The sequence below is a fragment of the Brachyhypopomus gauderio genome, chromosome 12 (genome assembly GCF_052324685.1).
Source record: "Brachyhypopomus gauderio isolate BG-103 chromosome 12, BGAUD_0.2, whole genome shotgun sequence".
Classification (NCBI taxonomy): domain Eukaryota; kingdom Metazoa; phylum Chordata; class Actinopteri; order Gymnotiformes; family Hypopomidae; genus Brachyhypopomus; species Brachyhypopomus gauderio.
Window position 1 is genome coordinate 18,188,731 of NC_135222.1, and position 20,363 is coordinate 18,209,093.

A 20,363-nucleotide genomic window follows, 5' to 3' on the forward strand; every position below is an offset into this window, starting at 1 on the left:
TTGATGAGAAACTCATTAGGATGTGCAAATGGGACTAGAATTCCAATTGTCATTCCAGAGATGGTCCTTCCCAGAAGGCCCTCTTTTGGTACTGAGTGAATGGCAGGTAGACACACAATACAAGAGGCATGCCTCTCTCAGGGGGGCGATTACCATATGCTTGAGATTCCTTCTGAAGTCAGGGTCATGCCATGTTATAGCCTGAACCCTGAGTAACTCCAATCACAAAGAACGTCCACAAAAATATACAGAGAAAAATAAGCTAATGTTTACCAATTAATGAAAGCCCAAACATTTGCATGTTTATTCTATTTTTAGCCTAAATTAAAGAAATATATATTTTTTGCATGATAAGCAGTTAAAAAATGATTTCAAAAATGTATGCTATGATAATTCCCATGAGTGCATTCACATAGTTCTTTTGGATGTAAACACACTGAAGTTCTGTTATATCAGAAGCACATGGCATGTCTGTTGTTGAAGGACATTCCTGCCACAGAACAATAACGTTTTGACCTCACAACTACAGCTGTGGCCGGACACAAACACTGTAAGAATGTTGTGATCACCCTTGACTGACGATGTGATTGATTCAGTCCTACTACAGTCTTATCTCGGCACTTATCAAAGCTGCCAAACTATGACTTAACGTTTAGGTAGCTTTTTAGGTTAGCAACAAAATACTGTGCTCAGGCTCAGACATGTAAGGTTTTCCTCAGTATCGAAAAGGAGATAGAGGCAGGAATTAACAAGGATTGTTGTAAGCCACAGGTGAAGAAAAAAACAGAACTATTCATAGCCTAGGAGAAAAACAGCATGTACTGTGAAATATTGTGGAAGACAAAACTTAAAGCACAGACTTATAGAGTATTCAAAGAAGGACAATAGGCCACTGAAGCACCAAACAGCAGGGATTTGTATCCCTCCAGGAAACCAGACAATACAGCAGGCTCCTCTGAACCCTGGGGGGCATTCCCAGTGCCCAGCATGTCCTCAGGGCGAACTTCCTCACTAAAGAAGGCCCATGTCTGGAAAAGCAATTCACACATTTGTTGCGGACTAAGATGCATTTATATTTAATGCAAAACCTTTATTCCAATACTACAATAAATACTATTGTAATGGAGTAGACGTGCATAAGACTCGCTCCTGACAAATTTTTATAGCTTTATACTTTTCTCAACACTTCTGCTCAAAATGAATTCCACTTTAATTTTAGTCTGAACAACTGAAACATGGCTTCAAAACCGCAACAGCGTCTGGCTGTAAATCTCATCTTTCAGGCCATCTCCTCGCTGAGATCGATCTCATCCAAAGAGAAAGTAATTCGCGAGGCTAGAAGGAAACGCGGCGCGCTACAGTACAAAGGCAATTCAATTGCAATATATGAAGATTATGCTCCTGAAGTAGCAGAGCAACGCACCGAATATCGAACTGTGCAAACGGAGTGTTACGACCTGGGCGAGACTTTCTGTCATCACTAAAGATGGAATCAGGAAAACCAAAGACTTTTTTGGCAAATTACAATCCCTGAATGGCAGTGGAGATATAACTAGCAACCTACGCTTCAGATGGCCTATCACTAACTTAAGAAGCCTGGATTCACAGGTCTACAGCGTGCTGGACACCCAATTTTGGGAGATTGACTCGTTTACTCATCCTGTTGTGTGGTCTGGATGTGAGGGGCAAGACGTTCCACTATGGACAACTTTAAACATCTCATTTACTGTTCCTAGAAAGGATTTATCATTGCAGGAAACCACAGGGGCAAGTCGCCGGGAGAAATGCAAGCGGTATATAACTTCTTGCATAAGACAAGTGAGTTTGTAACTCCTTGGGCGAGTACAGGTATGGTTTATTTTTATATCTTTTATCTTTTTTTTTCTCCTTTCCCTCTTTCTTCTTCTCTCCAAAATGGCTTCTCCGGACCAGTCAGTATCACAAATTAGTTAAATGAGTACCAACAGAGTAGGTAATGACAAAACAGTACGTTTTGTTTCCTGCAACACCAAAGGTATGAATGGTCATGTTAAAACTACTAAAATATTAACCCATTTGAACAACCTACAGTAGGAGAATCTTATTTTCCTGCAAGAAACCCACTTACGACATGTAGAAGTAACTTAAAAGTGCTTGGATGGGCCACTTGTTCCACTCCAAGTTTTCAATTAGGGCCAGAGGGGCAGCAATTATCATTCGCACAGGCATCATGTTTGAACTGTCAAAATCAGTAATTGACCCCAATGGACGTTATGTGATAGTTACAGGAATATTACGAGGCACCCCAATGACACTATCTTCAGTATATGCCCCAACCAGGGACCATCCCTCCTTCTACAGTTAATTTTTTTCCAAACTCCCGGATATAGACACACACTGTATAATTATCTGTGGCAATTTTAATTTGGTATTAGATACTAAGTTGGACAGGTCAACAACATCACATTCCAAACCTTCGACATCGTCTGGAGTTGTGCTAAAATATGCAGCTGATCAAGGTTTGTCAGACCCTTGGCCATTTATGAACCCCCACAGCAAAGCCTTTTCCTTTTTTCACCTGTCCATCACACTTTTTCAAGGATAGACAACAGGTTAATGCAACAAGTAAAGAAAAGTGATTATCATGCTATTGTTATTTCTGATCATGCACCCATTTCAATGGACATTTGCTTAACCTTTGACAATTCACCTCTAAGACTGTGGAAATTTAATTCACAAACTCTTTCAGACAATACAGACTTTCTGAAGACAGAAATGACCTCTTATTTCCAAATCAATGATACTCCGGAGGTAGACAGCAGTACTGTGGGAGGCTTTTAAAGCTTATATTCGTGGACAGATCATCTCTTATTCTTCTTATACCAGAAAGGCAGAGAAGATGTGTATGAAGGACATAACGGATGAACTGTGCCAACTTGATATACTTTATGCGTCTACCTCCACACCTATGTACAAAAAACATCTCCAATTACAGTCAGAATTTGACCTATTAATGACACGTATGACAGAGACTTTGCTGAAAAAGACTAAGCACTATATTTTGAACAGGGAACAGGGAAGCTATTAGCGCAACAGTGTGTCCAAGACGATCCCTAAGATACGATCCCAATCTTGCGATATAGTTTTTGATCCAGGGAAGATCATCAATACTTTTTTCAGTTACTATGCTGAATTATATAGTTCACCTGCTCCACTGAATGCCCAAATGCTTCACAATTATTTTGATTCTCTGACCTTTCCTAAAATAGATGAATCACATGTATGGTAGAAGGCCTGGGCCAGCCAGTATCTGCACTGGAGATTAAAGAGGCAATAACTTCAGTAAGGAATGGTAAATCTCCCGGGCCTGATGGATTTACAGTAGAATTTTACAAATTATTTTTCGGATGTTCTAACCCCCTTACTTAATGCGGTTATGCAATAATTCCTTTACAACGGGTGCGCTACCCCCCACACTATCCACAGCCTGTATCTCTCTACTGCTGAAGAAAGGCAAAGACCCATTACTTTGTAGCAGTTACAGACCAATCTCCCTGCTGAATGTAGATGTTAAAATCCTAGCTAAGTACTGCCAACAATTATTGCTCCAGATCAGGTGGGCTTTATTCAGGGTAGGCAATCTTTCTTTAACACCAGGAGACTCCGCAATATACTATAATCACTTCCCTCTGATGCTCCAGATGTAGTGGTATCTCTGGATGCAGAAAATACATTTGACAGGGTGGAAAGAGCTTATCTGTCTTTAAAAAATTTGGTTTTGATTCAAATTTTATACAGTGCGTCCAGCTCCTGTACACATCCCCAACTGCTTCTCTACATATAAATAACAATTACTCCCCTCACCTTGCACTTGAGAGAGGTACCTGCCAGGGATGCCCTCTATCCCCTCTTTTATTTGATATAGCTATTGAACCACTTGCTATACTACTTCGTAACCTTAGAGAGTTTGAAGGCATTCACTGTGGTACACAGACCCACAAGCTCTCTCTATACGCAGACGACTTACTGCTATATGTTTCCAGTAGGGATGCAAATGATTAATCGACTTTCGATTAATTGTCGATTAAGACGTTACTCGATCAAAATGTATTAATCACGATTAATCATTAGAGAGCGCTCCTGTATTAACTTGAATAGAGCGTAAGAACGAGAGGTGAACACGTGTCGCGAAAGACCAGAGTGGAAAACAAAATGAAGCGGGCGAAAAGACGTGCGGTGTGGGACCATTTTGAAGCGTGTTCGGGAAACGAGGCAGAAACTGCGTAATCCAGAAAATCCCAAGGAGGGAAACTTTATTTTCCACGCAACTCAAACAATAGCACTGTTCTCTTCCCCTCCCCTGGCGCGCGCAGGCGCCGCTCTCCCAGTGTCACTTAAAGGGCCAAGTGCCTGTCTGCTAGGGAATTCGCTGCGAGGAGGAGTAGTCGCTACAATTTCAACATTGTTAATTTAGGCAAAGAAGTCAAATGTTGTGTGTGTAATGCGGTATTGAAGTACAACAGTTCCACTAGCTCACTCAATTATCATTTGAACACCATGCATGCAGCTGTCCTGCATATCACCAGTGCACCTGGTCAACCTAAAATCACAGCTACACTGGGAAGGCGAGCGTTTTCGAAGCTCGCTACAAAAAAATACGAGTGAGCTAAAAACAAAGCTATCTACTGCTACTACTGTAGCCCTTACAACAGATTGTTGGACGGCTCTAACAACAGAAAGTTACATTACTGTGACGTGCCACTACACTGACGAGAACTGGCAGCTAAAATCTGCAGTGCTGATTACGACGAACATGTCGGATAGACACACCGCTGACAGTTTAACAGACAAGCTCAATGATGTTGTGGAAACTTGGGCACTCTCCGGTCGCGTTACAGCATGTGTTCACTACAAAGCTAGAAACATTGTCCAAACATGGGCTCAATAATATTCTGTTTGGCTCTCTATTTAATTTCTTTTTTTTTTAAACATTTTTTTAAATGTCTAATGTTTCAAATTGAACTGAGCCCGTCCTTAATTTATTCCTTTTTTAAAATGAAAGAATGTATTTTGTTATACCATAATTTCCTCATGCATAATTACTTGAGCAATATATAATATAATACAATATAATTATCATAATATAATATATACTTTTTGAACAAAGTGTTTTAACTACACTGCTCAAAAAAATAAAGGGAACACTTAAACAACACAATGTAACTCCAAGTCATCCACACTTCGTGTTCAGATAGGAAGCAACACTGATTGTGAATCAATTTCAACTGCTCTTGTGCAAATGGAACAGACAACAGGTAGAAATGAGAGATTTTCAACTGATTTCAAAGATTTTTATTAATTGAGATCTAGGATGTGTTATTTTAGTGTTCCCTTAATTTTTTTGAGCAGTATATTTAGCTGATATTTTTAAAAGCCCTATTGAAACACTGAAATTCAGGTGAAAAACGCAGCTTATCGATTAATCGAAAGTCGATCGATAAGATCAGTCAACTAACGATTAATGAATTAATCGATAATTTGCATCCCTAGTTTCCAGCCCAATTTTTTCCTTACCACAAATACTGCATACGTTAGAGCAATTCAGAAATCTTTCAGGTTACAAATTAAACTTACAGAAAAGTGAATAGTTTTTGGTCAACACGGCAGCAGCATCAATCCCACAATCAACATTGCCATTTAAAATGGTAAAAAAAAACAGGTTCAGATATTTGGGGGATCATATTTACTAGATCCTTTATGGATCTCTTTAATGCAAATTTTCAGCCCCTGATGGAACAATGTAAAATAGACTTCAAAAGATGGTCTTCCCTCCCACTGTTCCTGATTGGTCGAATAAACCTGGTTAAAATGGTCACCTTACCCAAATTTATGTATCTGTTCTCACTCATTCCTTTCTTTTTTTATCAGAAAGTCGTTTTTTATCATCTAGGTTTGCTAGGGTCATTTATCTGGGGAAATAAAAAAGAAATCTATTTTACAGCTTTCTAAATCAGAGAGAGCCCTTGTCCTGCCAAATTTCTTACTCTACTATTGGGTCAATGCTGAAATTTCAGATACAGACACTCCTTGGTTCCACATGGAGACTCAAATGGCACAAGGTTCACTACAAGTTTTGGTTAATGAGAAACTCCTTCTTAACATCAGGAAATTACAGATCCAGTGGTAGCACACAATTAAGATTTGGTGCCAGTTTAGAAAGCACTATAGGCCACACGAAGCTACTACCAATGTACCTATTCTGAATAACCCCAGGTTCCCCCTACACGCACTGACCCAGCATTTTCTACCTGGTCTACAAAAGGTCTCATTAAAATCAACGATTTGTATACAGATAATATATTCATGTCCTTTTCAGATTTGTAAGCCAAATACAGTCTGCCCAATACACATTTGTTTTGATTTTTTCAGATTAGACACTACGTGCAAAAACTTTTTCCCCACTTATCTAATCACCCTCCTGAATCATATACTGCTCAAAAAAATAAAGGAAACACTAAAATAACACATCCTAGATCTCAATTAATAAAAATCTTTGAAATCAGTTGAAAATCTCTCATTTCTACCTGTTTCTACCTTGCACAAGAGCAGATGAAATTGATTCACAATCAGTGTTGCTTCCTATCTGAACACGAAGTGTGGATGACTTGGAGTTACATTGTGTTTTTTAAGTGTTCCCTTTATTTTTTTGAGCAGTGTATATTGACCAAATCTTTAGTTTTGATCGTTCTCAAAAACATATAATATCATGTCTCTATAGATTAATAAGTAAAATACATTCTGCTCCATAAAGAATTCTGGGAGAGAGACCTGGGAATTGCTATTCTGGATAACCTATGGTGCCAAATATTAAAAAGGGTTCATTATTCAATTTGTGCCAGACACAGGCTCTTACAGTGCAAAATAGTACATAAATCACATCTTTCCAATGCTAGATTAGTGCATCTTCCCAGACAGGAGTGACACATGCGAAAGGTGCAATCAGGCGGCTGTTGATCACCTACATGTTTTGGTCATGTCCCAAATTGGTAAATTTCTGGTCTCAAATCTTCTACGTACCTATAACTGCTTTGTCTGGTGTTCCCTACAAAGTACGTGTATCAGAGTCAGCCGAGAGAATTGTTGCCTTCTCTACACTACTGGCGAGCTAGAAAAGCTAGAAAAGTTTAGATTTTCTCTGAATGGTTCTCTAAACCTTTTTATGTGACATGGGGTCCAATTCTTAATTTCATCAAAGAAGAAATACCAAGAGCAGTCCCAGAGTAAGTTCAGAGGGGCCGTGTTTTTTTCTCTTTATTTATTCATTTAAAAAAAATTATTTTCAATTTATTTATTTAAATATTTGGTTAGTTGGTTAATTGATTAGTTAATTAATGGATTGGTTGATTGATTAATTAATCGATCATTATTATTATGTGGGGCGGAACCATACTGGAATCCAGGATAAGGGATGGGGAGAGGGAACAGGGAGAGAAAGGGCATTAGGGGAGGGAAGGATATAGACCGGGCGGTAGATGATAATACAGGGTAGGGTGACGGATGACAGGGGTATGGGAATTATAGTTCAGGATTACACAGTCATAATGTATGTAGATATGTTTAAATTGCAGTCATACATGTTTCTATTTATGACTCTTGTATTCTGTTAAGGTTATGCTGTCATGTAATTTGTTGTGTTTTTCCAGCTGCAAAACCTAATAAAAAAATATTTGGGGGGGGGGGGAGATCAGCTAAAATGATCAGCTAAAAAGATCAGTTAAAAAGCAGAGATTCCTCGAGGCAGACTGCCTCAGCAAAGTTAAACTGATCTATTGCACAATTTTGCTAAACTAGTGATGTCTGGGTAATAATGAAAAGATTGGGAATCATTTACAAATTGGAATTATAATGTGTGCGACTTCATACGAATAAGAAAAAGAGTGCCAAATTGCTTCTTGATTGCAATGTTTTATTCCCAACCTGTTATGCAGGTTATACCCATCAAAGCCAAATGAATGAATTACAAACAATTCCTCCCTACACCAGTCAAAGCCAAACGAATGGACCACAACACATGAAAACCTCTAATTCCTCCCAAACCAAACAAAGTCAACCTTGCTTTGTGAAGAATATTCAACAAAATGTTGTTGACAGACTTTCAAAATGTAAGGAGGTAATTAGGCACCAGAAATGACATGTCAAGTGCTGGAAGGTTCTGGAATGAAAGACGCTGAGAGAAGTGTGACTGGAATTATTTATACATGCTGAAAGGAGGAGGACTGGAATGAACCAATGTTACAGTGAATATGCGTCACCTCTTCACCGGCTAATTACAGAAATACAGTTAACAGTTAACATCATGTGACAGTTATCATGTGCATGTCAGAAAGTGTCCCCGTGGTGTCTCTGTCTCTATGCAGTGTTTGTGCACCAGTACACCATTCAGCATTTTGGCATTGGGAAATTGTCCCTACATATATGACATGCACAATGTTTGTATACTGGCACACTGTCTCTGCGTATTTGACTCACGTCGTGTTTGGACACTGGAACACTGTCTCCGCGTATTTGACTCACGCAGTGTTTGGACACTGGAACACTGTCTCTGCGTATTTGACTCACGCAGTGTTTGGACACTGGAACACTGTCTGCGTATTTGACTCACGCCGTGTTTGGACACTGGAACACTGTCTCTGCGTATTTGACTCACGCAGTGTTTGGACACTGGAACACTGTCTCTGCGTATTTGACTCACATAGTGTTTGATGACTGGAGTACTGTCTCCGCGTATATGACTCACATAGTGTTTGAGCTCCTATGCACGGAGCAGACGAGGAAGGAACACAGCCTGGGGCGAGTGGCCTTACCGAAGCAGCACTGGTGGGATGCGTGTTTGTTGTCTGGCGAGGTAATTCACATGTAAAGCAGCTCAACAGTCAAACTATAATATTGTGATTTTAACATGCTATTTGGTATCATCTTATGAGTGTGAAGAAGGTGTAAATGAGTTAGTGGATGAGGTATCATCCTGTGATGTCTGCCTCCGTTTGCTGAGGAGCGACTCCTAATTTCGACTCCACTTCCTGCAGACACTCGTGAGCTCAAACGAAGCCACAGAAAGCCCTGCAGTTCTCACAGCGCGAGTTTCAAAGAAAACCCCCCCACAGCACACTGTGTGAGATACAATCTGCCAATTTAACACAGACAAAGCTCTGTTAATGTACTGCATAGCAGTTTAAAATGCTCAGAGGGCATGGACTGCTTTGGTCCATTAACAACTGGGTAAAGACCTGTCCAGTACTATAAATGTTTAACACTTAAAAAGAAGGGAAATGCATTGAGTTTATTGAACTGTAATGGAAGTCAAATAAAACATCTCAAATGTGTTCAGTACCTTGTGTATACAGTGTCCAGCACAGACAAACTCATTTGATTTGCCTGTTTGCAGTAGTATCCCCAATGAATGTTTTTGCCATCCAATTTGCATTCCACTAATTTCATGGTTTGATTAAATATGTTCTTCAGATTTTGGATTGCTTAGTATTATATCACCTGCTTGAATTGTAAACGAATGCTGCATGCAGATATTATGCTTTTATGAGGATCACAGATGGCCTCCGTGAACGAGCACAAGCAAACGTTATGGGAACATGGGTTCCACTGGGTTCCTCTTTTTCATGCATGAGAGAATAAACGTGTGCATGCTGCTTCACTCATGTTAACATGCTTGCAGATGCACAGGATCGGAGAGGAATCCAGCCTGTGCCTAGAGTGAATCACTCACCAGAGGGGGCGTCGTCACACTCCTCCAGGTTACACGGGCGCGTGTTCTCTGGCCAGGGCTCGTGATCACACTGGACCTGCTCCTCCTCCTGCGCGTCCTGCTCCGCCTTGGTGTTGACACACTTGACCAGCCGACGTTGCACCCCTCCCCCGCAGGACACGGAGCACTGCCAGGTGGAGCACAGGCGTGAGAACCGGGCCAGGACCCAGTTGGCAAAACTGCACCATGAAACTCACCGGCTTCTTTGGGAGTTTTCATGGAGAAAGCTCTAAGAATGATCTCCAAGCCCCGCAATAAATGTGATTCGGGTAATTGTCGTTGCAAAAGAAACACAGCGTCTTTGATGCGTCCTTTAAAGACTGTCCCTGAGGGGTATGGTGAACGCTTCGAATGAGGAAACGGGACACGTTTCCTTCAAGGACGGACTTGCGTTAACCAAAGCGCGGCTCTGGTTAAAAGCAAAGAATCCACGTGACGCTGTCGTGCAAGCCCATCCCAGCTGAAGTGCACATGCATTGAGTGTGCACCAGAAGTGGTACCCGTGCACAAAGGCACCCGAGGGGTACGCGGCACCCCTGACGTGGGGAAGGATTAAAGGCGGCTTTCCATTTCAAAGCCTGCCTGTGTCAAAGAGGTCACCGCACACCCTACGATGAGTCACTAGGCTGTCTGGACACCCCCCACCTTCCCCACTCCACCCCACCGAGCTTGAAGTTCAGCTCAAAGCCCATATAGTTCAGGACCTTGACTGAAACAACCTCTCTTTTTACTTAGAGTCTCCCTCTGAATAAAGCTTGTTTTCATACTAAAACACAAGACTCTTGAGATGAAATTTCATATAATGCAAAACAAAACAAAGCAAAACAAAGAAAGAGCCATAATATATAATTGCCATTCAAAAGCTGGCATGGACTCCTGTAGTATAAGAAGGCAGGTACAGGTGTGAAAAATGAACAAAGATAACTAGAGAAATGGAGAAAACATCCCCACGGCAAAATTCACTCTTTAAAAACTCTGGCCTTAGGCGTGAAGGGGGTGGGGGGGGGGCAGCAGTCCCTCTCACCTGCATTTAAGTGAGTTACTCTGGGCTGGATAGTCACAATGTCCTTAGTAACACCCTCTAAATGCTGAACTCCAAACAGGCGTAAACCATGTGACCGGCTGTGTGTGGGACGAACTCGTAAAGTGCACTATCGTGTTCTTGACTCAAGGGGCCTTGTCTTTTTCTCTTAATGTGAAAGGCTACACAACAGCAGCAGTTGCCTTCACATTAGCTAAAAGATTTATGGCCTCAGAGCTCATTAAGAGGTTGACGCAGCCCGGAGAGGGTGACCTTACTGGCAACTGCGTGATGATCTTCTGTCTCACAGTTCAGGATTCTCATGGGTATAGATCAGCAATAAAAGGACGCATTTTGCACACTGCAGACCACTGGTCTTTTTTGCTGAATTAGTAAAGGAAAAAAAGAATGTTTATTTAAAAAATGGTTTATTTTTCCATAAATACTGGACAGTGATAATCTGTCCTACTGATTATCTTATATCATGAGTGACAAACTCATTCTCCTTCAACATTTTATTTTTCAGGATAAGCGTGCTGGAAAAATTCCACACAAACAGACTCTTACCTGGCCCCAGGATCCGGTCACCCACTGGGTGCAGGGCTGCGTGTTGCAGGGCTGAATGTGGCTGGGTTTCTGCGTCTCCTCACACCTCCCCTCCTCAGGGCAGGCCACCAACCTCTGCTGCTCCCCGCCTCCGCACAGCTCCGAGCACTGCGAGACGAAAACGAGACCGTGGCAGTGGTGCAGCACCTGGTGGGAAGCAGAGCTCGAGTGCGAGACACAAGTGTGAGCTTCACACTCACCTGTCCCCAAGAGGAGGCGAACCACTCCAGGCAGGACTGGGTGTTGCACTGCACGCGCCCAGCTGGCCTGAGGGCGGAGGCCTGGCAGTGGAAGGGTCGTAGCGGCCGCTGGTCACGCACGTCGTAGCACTGCGTCTCACGCAGCTTCACCCCTCCCCCACAGTTCTTTGTGCACTATGAACGGACGACAACACACTCGTACGGTGGCCCACGTCTCTGGCTCTCTCTAGATTTCTTGAAAGTGGGTAGCGATAGCGCGACGGCATTGACCTCACACCAAGACTAGCGATGATTAGCGTTAGCGGCCGAGCGCTACACCTGCCCTTACCTTACTCCACTGGCCGGACCTCCAGGCGGCACAGGGCCGCAGGTAGCAGCGGCGTGCCGGCACTGGCCTCTTCGCCACATCACAGTCGGAGTCGTTTCCTGTGCTACAGCGCACTGGCCTCCACACGGCCCCCAGCCCACAGCTGGTGGAACACTGCAACAAAAGAGCTTCAGGGAGCTGAACTGGGGCTCACGCAGCCGCCCGGTTCCCAGCACAGACTATTTACTAAAGATTTAAAGGGTGATAAAGATGCTCTGTGATACCATGAACAGGTTAGAATAATATGAATATTATCTTACTTTGCCTGATTTCAGTAAGATAAATAAAGGGGGATGGTATATTATCTTGGCAGAGTTTTCTTACATTTCTTAGACATTTTCCTTACATTTCTGGATTTATCTTTAACTCAGGGAAATAATCAGTGACATTTTAGCTCCATTATGTTCTGCTGTTGCTTCTAAAGGGAGGGACTCACCGAGCTCCAGCTGCCTGGGCTCCAGAGGGCTGTCATGGGTGAAGGGAGAGGGGAGGGTGTGTGTGGCTCAACCAGCGCTGGTCTGTGACTGCTACGACCCTGGGGTGGAGCCACTGTAAGAGGAGGGGAAGAAGGCAAGCCATCCAGCGTCAGCGATGGAGGGATCATGATCTCGTTGTAGTCGATCTCTGTCCAGGAGGGTAAAGGCGTGGTGCCCCAACGTGCCCCAATGGACTGGTGGCCCCCGGGCAACTGGGTCGCGGCTGGGGCGACGGCGTTGGGAGGCAGGCTTTCATCATCTGGCTCGATGGCTGGAAGCTGTGTTGAAATCCAGGGAGGAGGCAGAGAACTGCCAGGCACATCTGCATGAGGTAGGGGCTCCGTTCCAGCAGCTGAAGTCATCTTATGTCTGTTTTCTGGCAGATTAGGGGTCTCCTGAGAGAAGTTATCTGAGGTTATAGAGTTTACACCAGCCGCAACGTTAGCGCTCGGTTCAGTAACTGTGAACTTCCTGCTGCTATCCATCTGAGACACAAGGGGGGTGGGGCTCAGTGGTATCTCACGTGAAGCCGTGTTCCATTCGGAAAGGGGAGTGGTGGGAGTGGCAAACGTGTCCTCGTGTGCATCAAAGGGAAAGTCGGTGTGATCTGGCACGTCCCACTCGATCTCCCCTCCAGGTACGTCCTCACCAAACCCCCCCTCTCCCTCTGTTGCATCTACAACCACTCTGGCTTTGTCTCTCTGAGTTACAGGCATTTCAGTTGCAGTATCATCTGAACGTGTCACTCCATAATCGTCATTGTCCTTGGAAACATATGTGTGATCAGGAGGCTGAGGTGTCACGTGAATGTCTGGCGTGGTATCCTGTGGCGTGGTGCGAATGCCCTCAGATGGAACCTCGTCCGTCGGTAATGGACTCTCAACAGTGCTGAGATCCCGTGTTGCCTCTTTCCGTCTCTGAGATAATCTGGGGACGGGAGAACGTGGTCTGGTTGTCACGGGCAGGAAGTAGTCATCTATGAAAACCCCTTTGTCTTCTGACACGCCTTCCTCTGACTGGTCAGAACTGGAGCTTGGCGACATGGCATTGGACGACGAAGGGGAGGCAGTCGGTGGGTTAGCAGTGGTGCGTGTGGATGAGGTAGCCGTGTACGTATGGTCTCCTTGTCTGGAGGAGGTGGGTCTGGGCTTGTGCTCCTGTTCTACGTTAATCCCCGAGTAATCAGACACGCCGTTCTCCTCCTTCTCAAAATCATACAGCAGGTCCTCGTGAAACTTTATGAAGTTATAATCATAGTAAAAATCATCAACTGGAATGTTGTTTTCGATAGAGTTGTCAGATTCAATGTGATTGTGATGTGAGAAGTCTCCCTTGATGACGTTACTGAGCCCATCCCTCCCTCGGGGCTGTGTCCTGCTGGTCCCGGGGCCGAATTTCGGTAAGTGGTTGTTGTCGGGGATTGAATTGATCTCGTTGAAAATCTCCCTGCTCGAAGAGCCGCTTCCCGACCAGTCGTTGCCGAAGACGTCCCCGGTGGTGGGGCAGGCGTCCGTACCACACGGCATGCTGACGTCTGGCCTGGCTTGAGGATCGCAGTCCGCCCCGGTGTTCCAGCTGCACGTGACCTCACGTGTCTGCACGCCACCCGAGCAGGTAACAGAGCACTGTTGGACAGATGGGGGGGGGGGGGGGGGGGGGGGGGGTGGTTTGAGGGGGGTGGGGTGGTTGTGGGGATGGGAGGGTCGTGTTAGAGCAACCAAGAACTCTTCACATCAAAGGAAACTGAAGTAGGATGGCTAGAGAAAGCTGTATTGCAAAATTTGTATGGGGAAAAAAGTGGTTTCTTGTTATAGCTCTCAGTGTTGAGCATGTATGTCTGGGATGTCTACAAAGTACCACACATTTTCAAACAGAAGCCTCTGAATAACAAAGTGATGCATTGTGACTAAATGAAAAAAGGGCCCTAGTGGCAGGACTGAGCTTCCGATCCTTGGAGATGTTCTCTGTTCACAGAACAGAGTTCTGAGCAGAACTGGATTAACGATGCATGATAAGGGGGAGTTCAGGTGCCAAATGTCAGTGTCACTGCTGCATGCTGAAATAAAGCGCACTTCCTACGGCTGGTCACGTTCAATTACAGATTCAAGTTGTTCTTAAATATGATATAAATGATAAAATCACACCGATGTTGTGAGAACCGTATTAGTGCCATAGAAAATATTCCAATGACTAATTTGGTTGAAGCTTATTCTCTATAAATATTAATATTAAACATTAATATTACACAATGGCAATACACATGCAGCAGTGACACTGACATTTGCACTAGCTAAGGCAGCATAATCTGAAAAACAGGCCCTTTTTTCTGGGCATTAGTCATGAGAAGCTTTTATTCTGGCTGCTTCTGGGGCCAGACGGAAGCTCACCTGTGACCAGCTGCCGGCGGTCCAGTCCGAGGGACAGGCTACGTGGGCGTTGCAGCGGGCAATCGGCTCTGGCCGGCGCAGGTGTTGGCATGCTGTGGGTTGCAGGGCTTGCTGTTCGTCCGGCCCCACACTCCGGACACACACCACAGTCCTGCGGGTCAGGCCCGAGTCTCCACAGCTCACGGAACACTTCTGCCACTCCCCCGCCCACCACCTGTTGAGCAAGAAGCACACTGGATGAGTCCCTCTGGCCACACCGGGGCATGATGGAGCCACTGCGTAGTGGCCCGATATTAGGGCCAGAGTAGTTATGGTGTAGATGTTGTAACTGGATGTTTTGCTGCTTGGAGGGGAATGGGATAAAGGGTTTTGGGCCACCTGCTGTAAGTATTTTGGGGCACTGGTACAGCTGTTTTTGTGAGGTTTTGGGGTCCAAACGCAGCTGTTGCTGTTGGGGTTTGGGTGTACTCACTTGGCCGGGCACGGTCCCGCGCTACAGCCGACCCTCCTGTCGTCGGGGCGGGTGGCCGCGTCACAGTAGTGCTCCGCCACAACCCCAGACGTGCGCTCGATACAGCGCACAACCTGCCTCTTAACACCTGAAGCAGACAGGCAGGGGAGCGAGGGGACATCTGTTAAAACCACACTAACACACACACACACACACACACACGTTACTAAGCACCAGCTGAGACTTCCTGAGTTAGGGGATCCATGTGGAATACACAAAACGTTGTGCAGATCCAGTGCTGTGTGGGATTAAAGCCCCAAGACAGCGTGTGCCATGGCAAACGTGTTATGCAGACTGCTGTGTCTGGGATGGCTGTTCTAATTAGTTTTTCTCACTACTGAATTAGATTCTCATTTTGCACAGCAATAGCTTACTGCAACTCAAGCACAAACATTCAAATAAGTCGCACACACATCGCAATTGCCTAAACATGTTCCATTTAGGTAGCACAATCCCCTAAAAGGAAGATCAGTTAATCCTTAATCCTTTGGTCTTGCTAAATGACCTGTGAATCTGTAGAACATGAGTTAGGATTAGCCCTATTGACAGCAGGCACCATATTGTCATGTGGCTGGCTGTAACATTTTATAGAGCACATAAGTGCAGTTATAATCAGCAGAGGCAAAATGGCTGTAATGGAGGCGTACGCTGAGAGGAGGGGATTGATGCGGAGGAACCAACTGATCGAACAGACCAGCAAATGAGCCTCTCACATTTGTTCCACACTCCCTTTCCTAAAGGCTGTCTGTCTGGTCAGCAAGGAGGAGAGCACCTCACCCCTCTGCCCCTGTTTGTCCGTCTGTCTCTTTCTCTCTCTCTCTCTCTTGCTCAACATGAAGCCCTTCCTAGCTCTGCCTGACAGGAGCAGCAAAGTTCTGAAATGCTGAAGGATCCAGGGGAGTTTCCAATAGAGTTTCCAGGGTCTTTGGCCATGGCAGGAGTTGAGACATATTTGCGCAACAGATGGTGCAGAAAGGTTCGTGTGACATTGTGTCAGACACTGGGGTAACTCTTAGCATGAATAAGACAGATAGATGTCAGTTAGCCAGAGAACTGGAGATCTCATAACCCATAATCATGATTCAAAGTCTCACAGCTGGAAGGTTATAATTTAAATGTGTACATATAGTTTCTCGACCCTGCATTAGTAAAAATGACACAGGGTAAGATCAGTGTTAGCTAATAGTTCTTAGCAATGGTTATGTTCTTACATGAAAATCCATTCATATATGACGTGCCACACCACAAGTAACGCTAACATACTAATTCATCTTTTGAGGTCCCCCTCTCTGAAACAAAGGCGGTCCAAAGCTGTGAAGAAGTGGATCTTATAGACAAATTTTCAAAAGCTGCAAAACTCTGGTCCACGTCACGAAAGCCAGCAGCATTTTACAGTCCAACTACTGCACAAGTGATCCTCCTCCTACATTAAAATACCACAATTTTCATTGCCATGTACTTCGTCCAACAGACTAAATTACTTTTGCAGTAGATAAACTGCAGTGGTCAAACATTTTCAGGGGCTCTTAATGGTTATTGAAATTTTAACAAAACCAACAGCACCAACTCAATCTGTAATTAACAAAAAACCAACCTATAAACAATGACACCACAATTTATGCTGCGATTTACTCTCTTAACCACAATGGCGTTTGCCATTCGACAAAATGCTGCATTAAAAGAAGCTCATAACTTTTAACTAACATTATGAACTTTTTTTGAAGACCCAAAGTTCCTTTCAGGATACTTTATAAAAAGTCTGCAGATTGCTGGAAAGATCCGAGTGAACAGGAAGCAGACGTCGTTTCCCTGAGGCTGCTCGAGATGTAGGCTTAGATAACGTAATGGTCGAGGGTTTTTGGGCTCCAGTAGTGGCAACACACTGCTTTACATAGTAACACTGTTGGCCCCGTCATGCCCCAGTCTGTTGAGCAAGATGAGTTATGGCGAGGAACACATCAAAGAGCGGTAGCCCAAAAACAAAACCACTGACCTTCAAGCTCCGACGACTAGACACACAGTAATAAAAATGCATAGCAGACATACAGGACTACGTTAGGCTGAATGTTTTGGCACACAGACCACTCTTAACATTGCATTTGTATTCATTACACTGATCATAATAAATGCATTCACAAGCATTCTGTCTGTCCAAATGAAATTCTGCTATCACTGTGGCTTTTATGATTTAGGTGGCCTGCCAGGCTCATTAAATAAAGAGGCGTTTAGAGTACTTGAGTCAAATTAAGAATGAATGGATATTAATCGCATCCAAATATAATTCTAACATATAAAGTGCAGCGTGCGCCCCATTTGGCTGAAGGAGCGTTTGTGCTTTCAGCTGATTACTCACGGTACAATTTGAAATGAGACAAACCGGTTGAAGATTTGAGAGTATACGAACACTGGTCTTCAACAGAAGTGCGTGACATTCAGGACACACTGCGAAAGAAGCCAAAGGAACTGAGAGGAAGGCACAATTCAAGCCTAGAGGTTTCTCGCCTTGAAACAAACAAGAATGGAATGAAACACTACTGTAGTCGTCTATTTCACAAGAACATGTGTCTATAATGTAGTAAGTTAATCCATCAGGAGAAACTGGAGGAAAGATAATAAATTTTACATTTTTACAATGAGGTGGAGATAATTTTTGGAGACCATACCTAGTGAAGAATGCCTGATTTATTTAGTAGGACATAGTCTACTGTATTATAAAAGAGGAAAATGAAAAAAAAAATTTCATGCAGAGCTTTAACTACAATATTTAAATCTTTCATATTTTCAAGTCCTGCTACCAAAGTACCTTTTCTTTCCTTTGGTTCTCTCTTCTAAAAGTGGTCCATAATGGAGTCAAATTACAATGACCTCTAAGAACACAATCATGGATGCTGTTTAAGAAAGGAAGGAAGACTAGACATCTCACCAGTTAAGCTGTCTTAATTTTCTTCTGTGCAGTTCTTGGAACCTGATTATTATGCAAAATATTACTGGCCCTTTGCGACCACAGTTGAAGGCAATTTAACTTTTTTGTTAAACAAAAACTTAGTGTTTTAACAAAAACTAAAAAGTTTGATCACATTAGTCCCGTACTATCGTCATTACACTGGCTGCCAATTAGAGTCCGTATTGACTATAAAATACTTTTATTAACATATAAAACGCTGCATGGCTTAGCTCCAGACTATCTTAGTGAACTTATTGAACAATATAACCCAGCGCGTTCACTTCGCTCGCAGGACGCAGGATTATTAACTGTTCCTAGGATCAAAAAGATCACAGCAGGTGGAAGAGCCTTTTCTTTTAAAGCTCCACAACTGTGGAATAATCTTCCTGCCTCTATTCGGGACTCAGACACAGTCTCAATGTTTAAAACTCGATTAAAGACTCATCTGTTTAGTTTGGCCTTTGCTTAATCTGTTACATATTTACTACATCTCGTATCTTTTCTCCGAGGTTCACCTGGCTGGAGAATAACATTGCAGTCGGAGCCTACAATACCAGCATCGCTGCTCCGACACGGAATGAAAGCCTGGCGTTCATCAACAGACATTTACAGTGACAATATCAAAACCCAGAACTTTCATTTTTACCTTTACTTAGTCTGATTGTGTGTGACTTGTGTATTTGTCTGTATTTTGTGTGTTAACGGGCCGCCCAATGGAGGATGGGTTCCCTTTTGAGTCTTGGTTCTCCCGAGGTTTCTTCCTAATCCCCACCATCATAGGGAGTTTTTCCTCGCCACTGTCGCCTTTGGCTTGCTCATTAGGGTTCTGGACCCATAGTATTGTTAACCTTTTAAATCCTGTAAAGCGCTTTGTGACAACATGTGTTGTGAAAAGCGCTATACAAATAAACTTTGATTGATTGATTGATTGATTTAACTTTAAACCTGCTAGAATCATTGAGATGGCGGAAACTACTATAATTAGTCAGGATTCACAATTTAAGATTCATTTTTATTTGATGGAATCTGCTTTAATAAGAGTTGAAGATCTATACAAGCTCTTCCTGCCTTGTTTAAGTGTATTCGATATGCATGTCAGTGCATTTATACACCACGTCCTCGTCACTCAATCTCCATTTCCTGTTAATCACTCAACACATCTCATATCTTCTGGCACGTCAAACCTTTTCCATTATTTGCTTGTCTTTTCTGAGAATGACATTAAATGTCATATTGAAAGAGGCATTCGTTTGCAACACCCTGAACTCATCCAGTAGGGCATATCTACCAGGAATACACAGCACAGAAACAGAAAAAGGACTGCACCCAATTCCTATCTGTTATAAAAGAAGAAATCAGACCTCAAAAGCAAAAACGAATCACTTGAGATTCTCTTGGTCACCAAGCCAAAACTCTAAGCTGGTTTGAAGCTTACTTGTATTTACCTAAACAGGCAGATTACTAATAAATTCATATGAGTCACTATGTTGAAAGGATTCATCATTAGCAATAACTTTAATGTTTGACTTATTGCCATAAAATATTCAGTAAGTCTAACGGTAATTCATAAGAAATTTACATTAATCTGTAAGTATACAAAAAGCACAGGAACTACAATTCAGCAAGAATCAAATTACTGCACCATTTTATCGTTCACATGGAGAGGCTGAACTAAACCCATGGACGAACATTCTGCAGCAGATATGGGACCAATATGAAATATACGGGACTACAAATTAAAAGCAACAACAAAAGTGTTTTTTAGAAATAAGCTGCTTGGTCTGCTCAGTTAATAAACCAGATGGTTTTCTCATTTTAATACCTTGAGAAACAGCTTTTCTTCATTTGTTTGTCTGTGAATTACCATCGTTTATAGATAGATAGAAAGATAGATAGATCTTTATTGATCCCTTTGGGAGGTTTCCCTCAGGGAAATTAAGATTCCAGCAGCATCATGACAGTAATAGAAGATAGAGATTAAAGAAATTAAGCTAGTACTAATAATAATAAATACTAAAAAACAATAAGATATAAAGAGCCAAAGAGGTATTG

The 20,363-nt window shown here is 43.1% G+C and overlaps 1 protein-coding gene and 1 long non-coding RNA gene across 3 annotated transcripts in view; one reads left to right on the forward strand and one right to left on the reverse strand.

Moving 5' to 3' along the window:
• adamts7 (a disintegrin-like and metallopeptidase (reprolysin type) with thrombospondin type 1 motif, 7) overlaps positions 1-20,363 on the reverse strand; it is a 45,117-nt gene that overhangs the window by 5,899 nt on the left and 18,855 nt on the right. The window contains exons 17-23 of the mRNA XM_077023435.1: positions 15,329-15,455; positions 14,857-15,070; positions 12,430-14,094; positions 11,955-12,107; positions 11,627-11,800; positions 11,388-11,534; positions 9,761-9,926 (exon numbers count right to left, since the gene is read on the reverse strand). Of these exons, the coding sequence (XP_076879550.1) occupies positions 9,761-9,926; positions 11,388-11,534; positions 11,627-11,800; positions 11,955-12,107; positions 12,430-14,094; positions 14,857-15,070; positions 15,329-15,455 (2,646 nt within the window). The remainder of the gene's footprint in view (positions 1-9,760; positions 9,927-11,387; positions 11,535-11,626; positions 11,801-11,954; positions 12,108-12,429; positions 14,095-14,856; positions 15,071-15,328; positions 15,456-20,363) is intronic.
• Positions 1,012-20,075, forward strand: LOC143527992 (uncharacterized). Of its 2 annotated transcripts, XR_013134330.1 has the most exons (5): positions 1,012-1,848; positions 11,347-12,226; positions 12,418-13,606; positions 13,926-14,083; positions 16,207-20,075. It is a non-coding gene; the product is annotated as an uncharacterized LOC143527992 (long non-coding RNA). The 2 variants fall into 2 exon arrangements; XR_013134329.1 differs by having other exon boundaries at positions 12,418-14,083.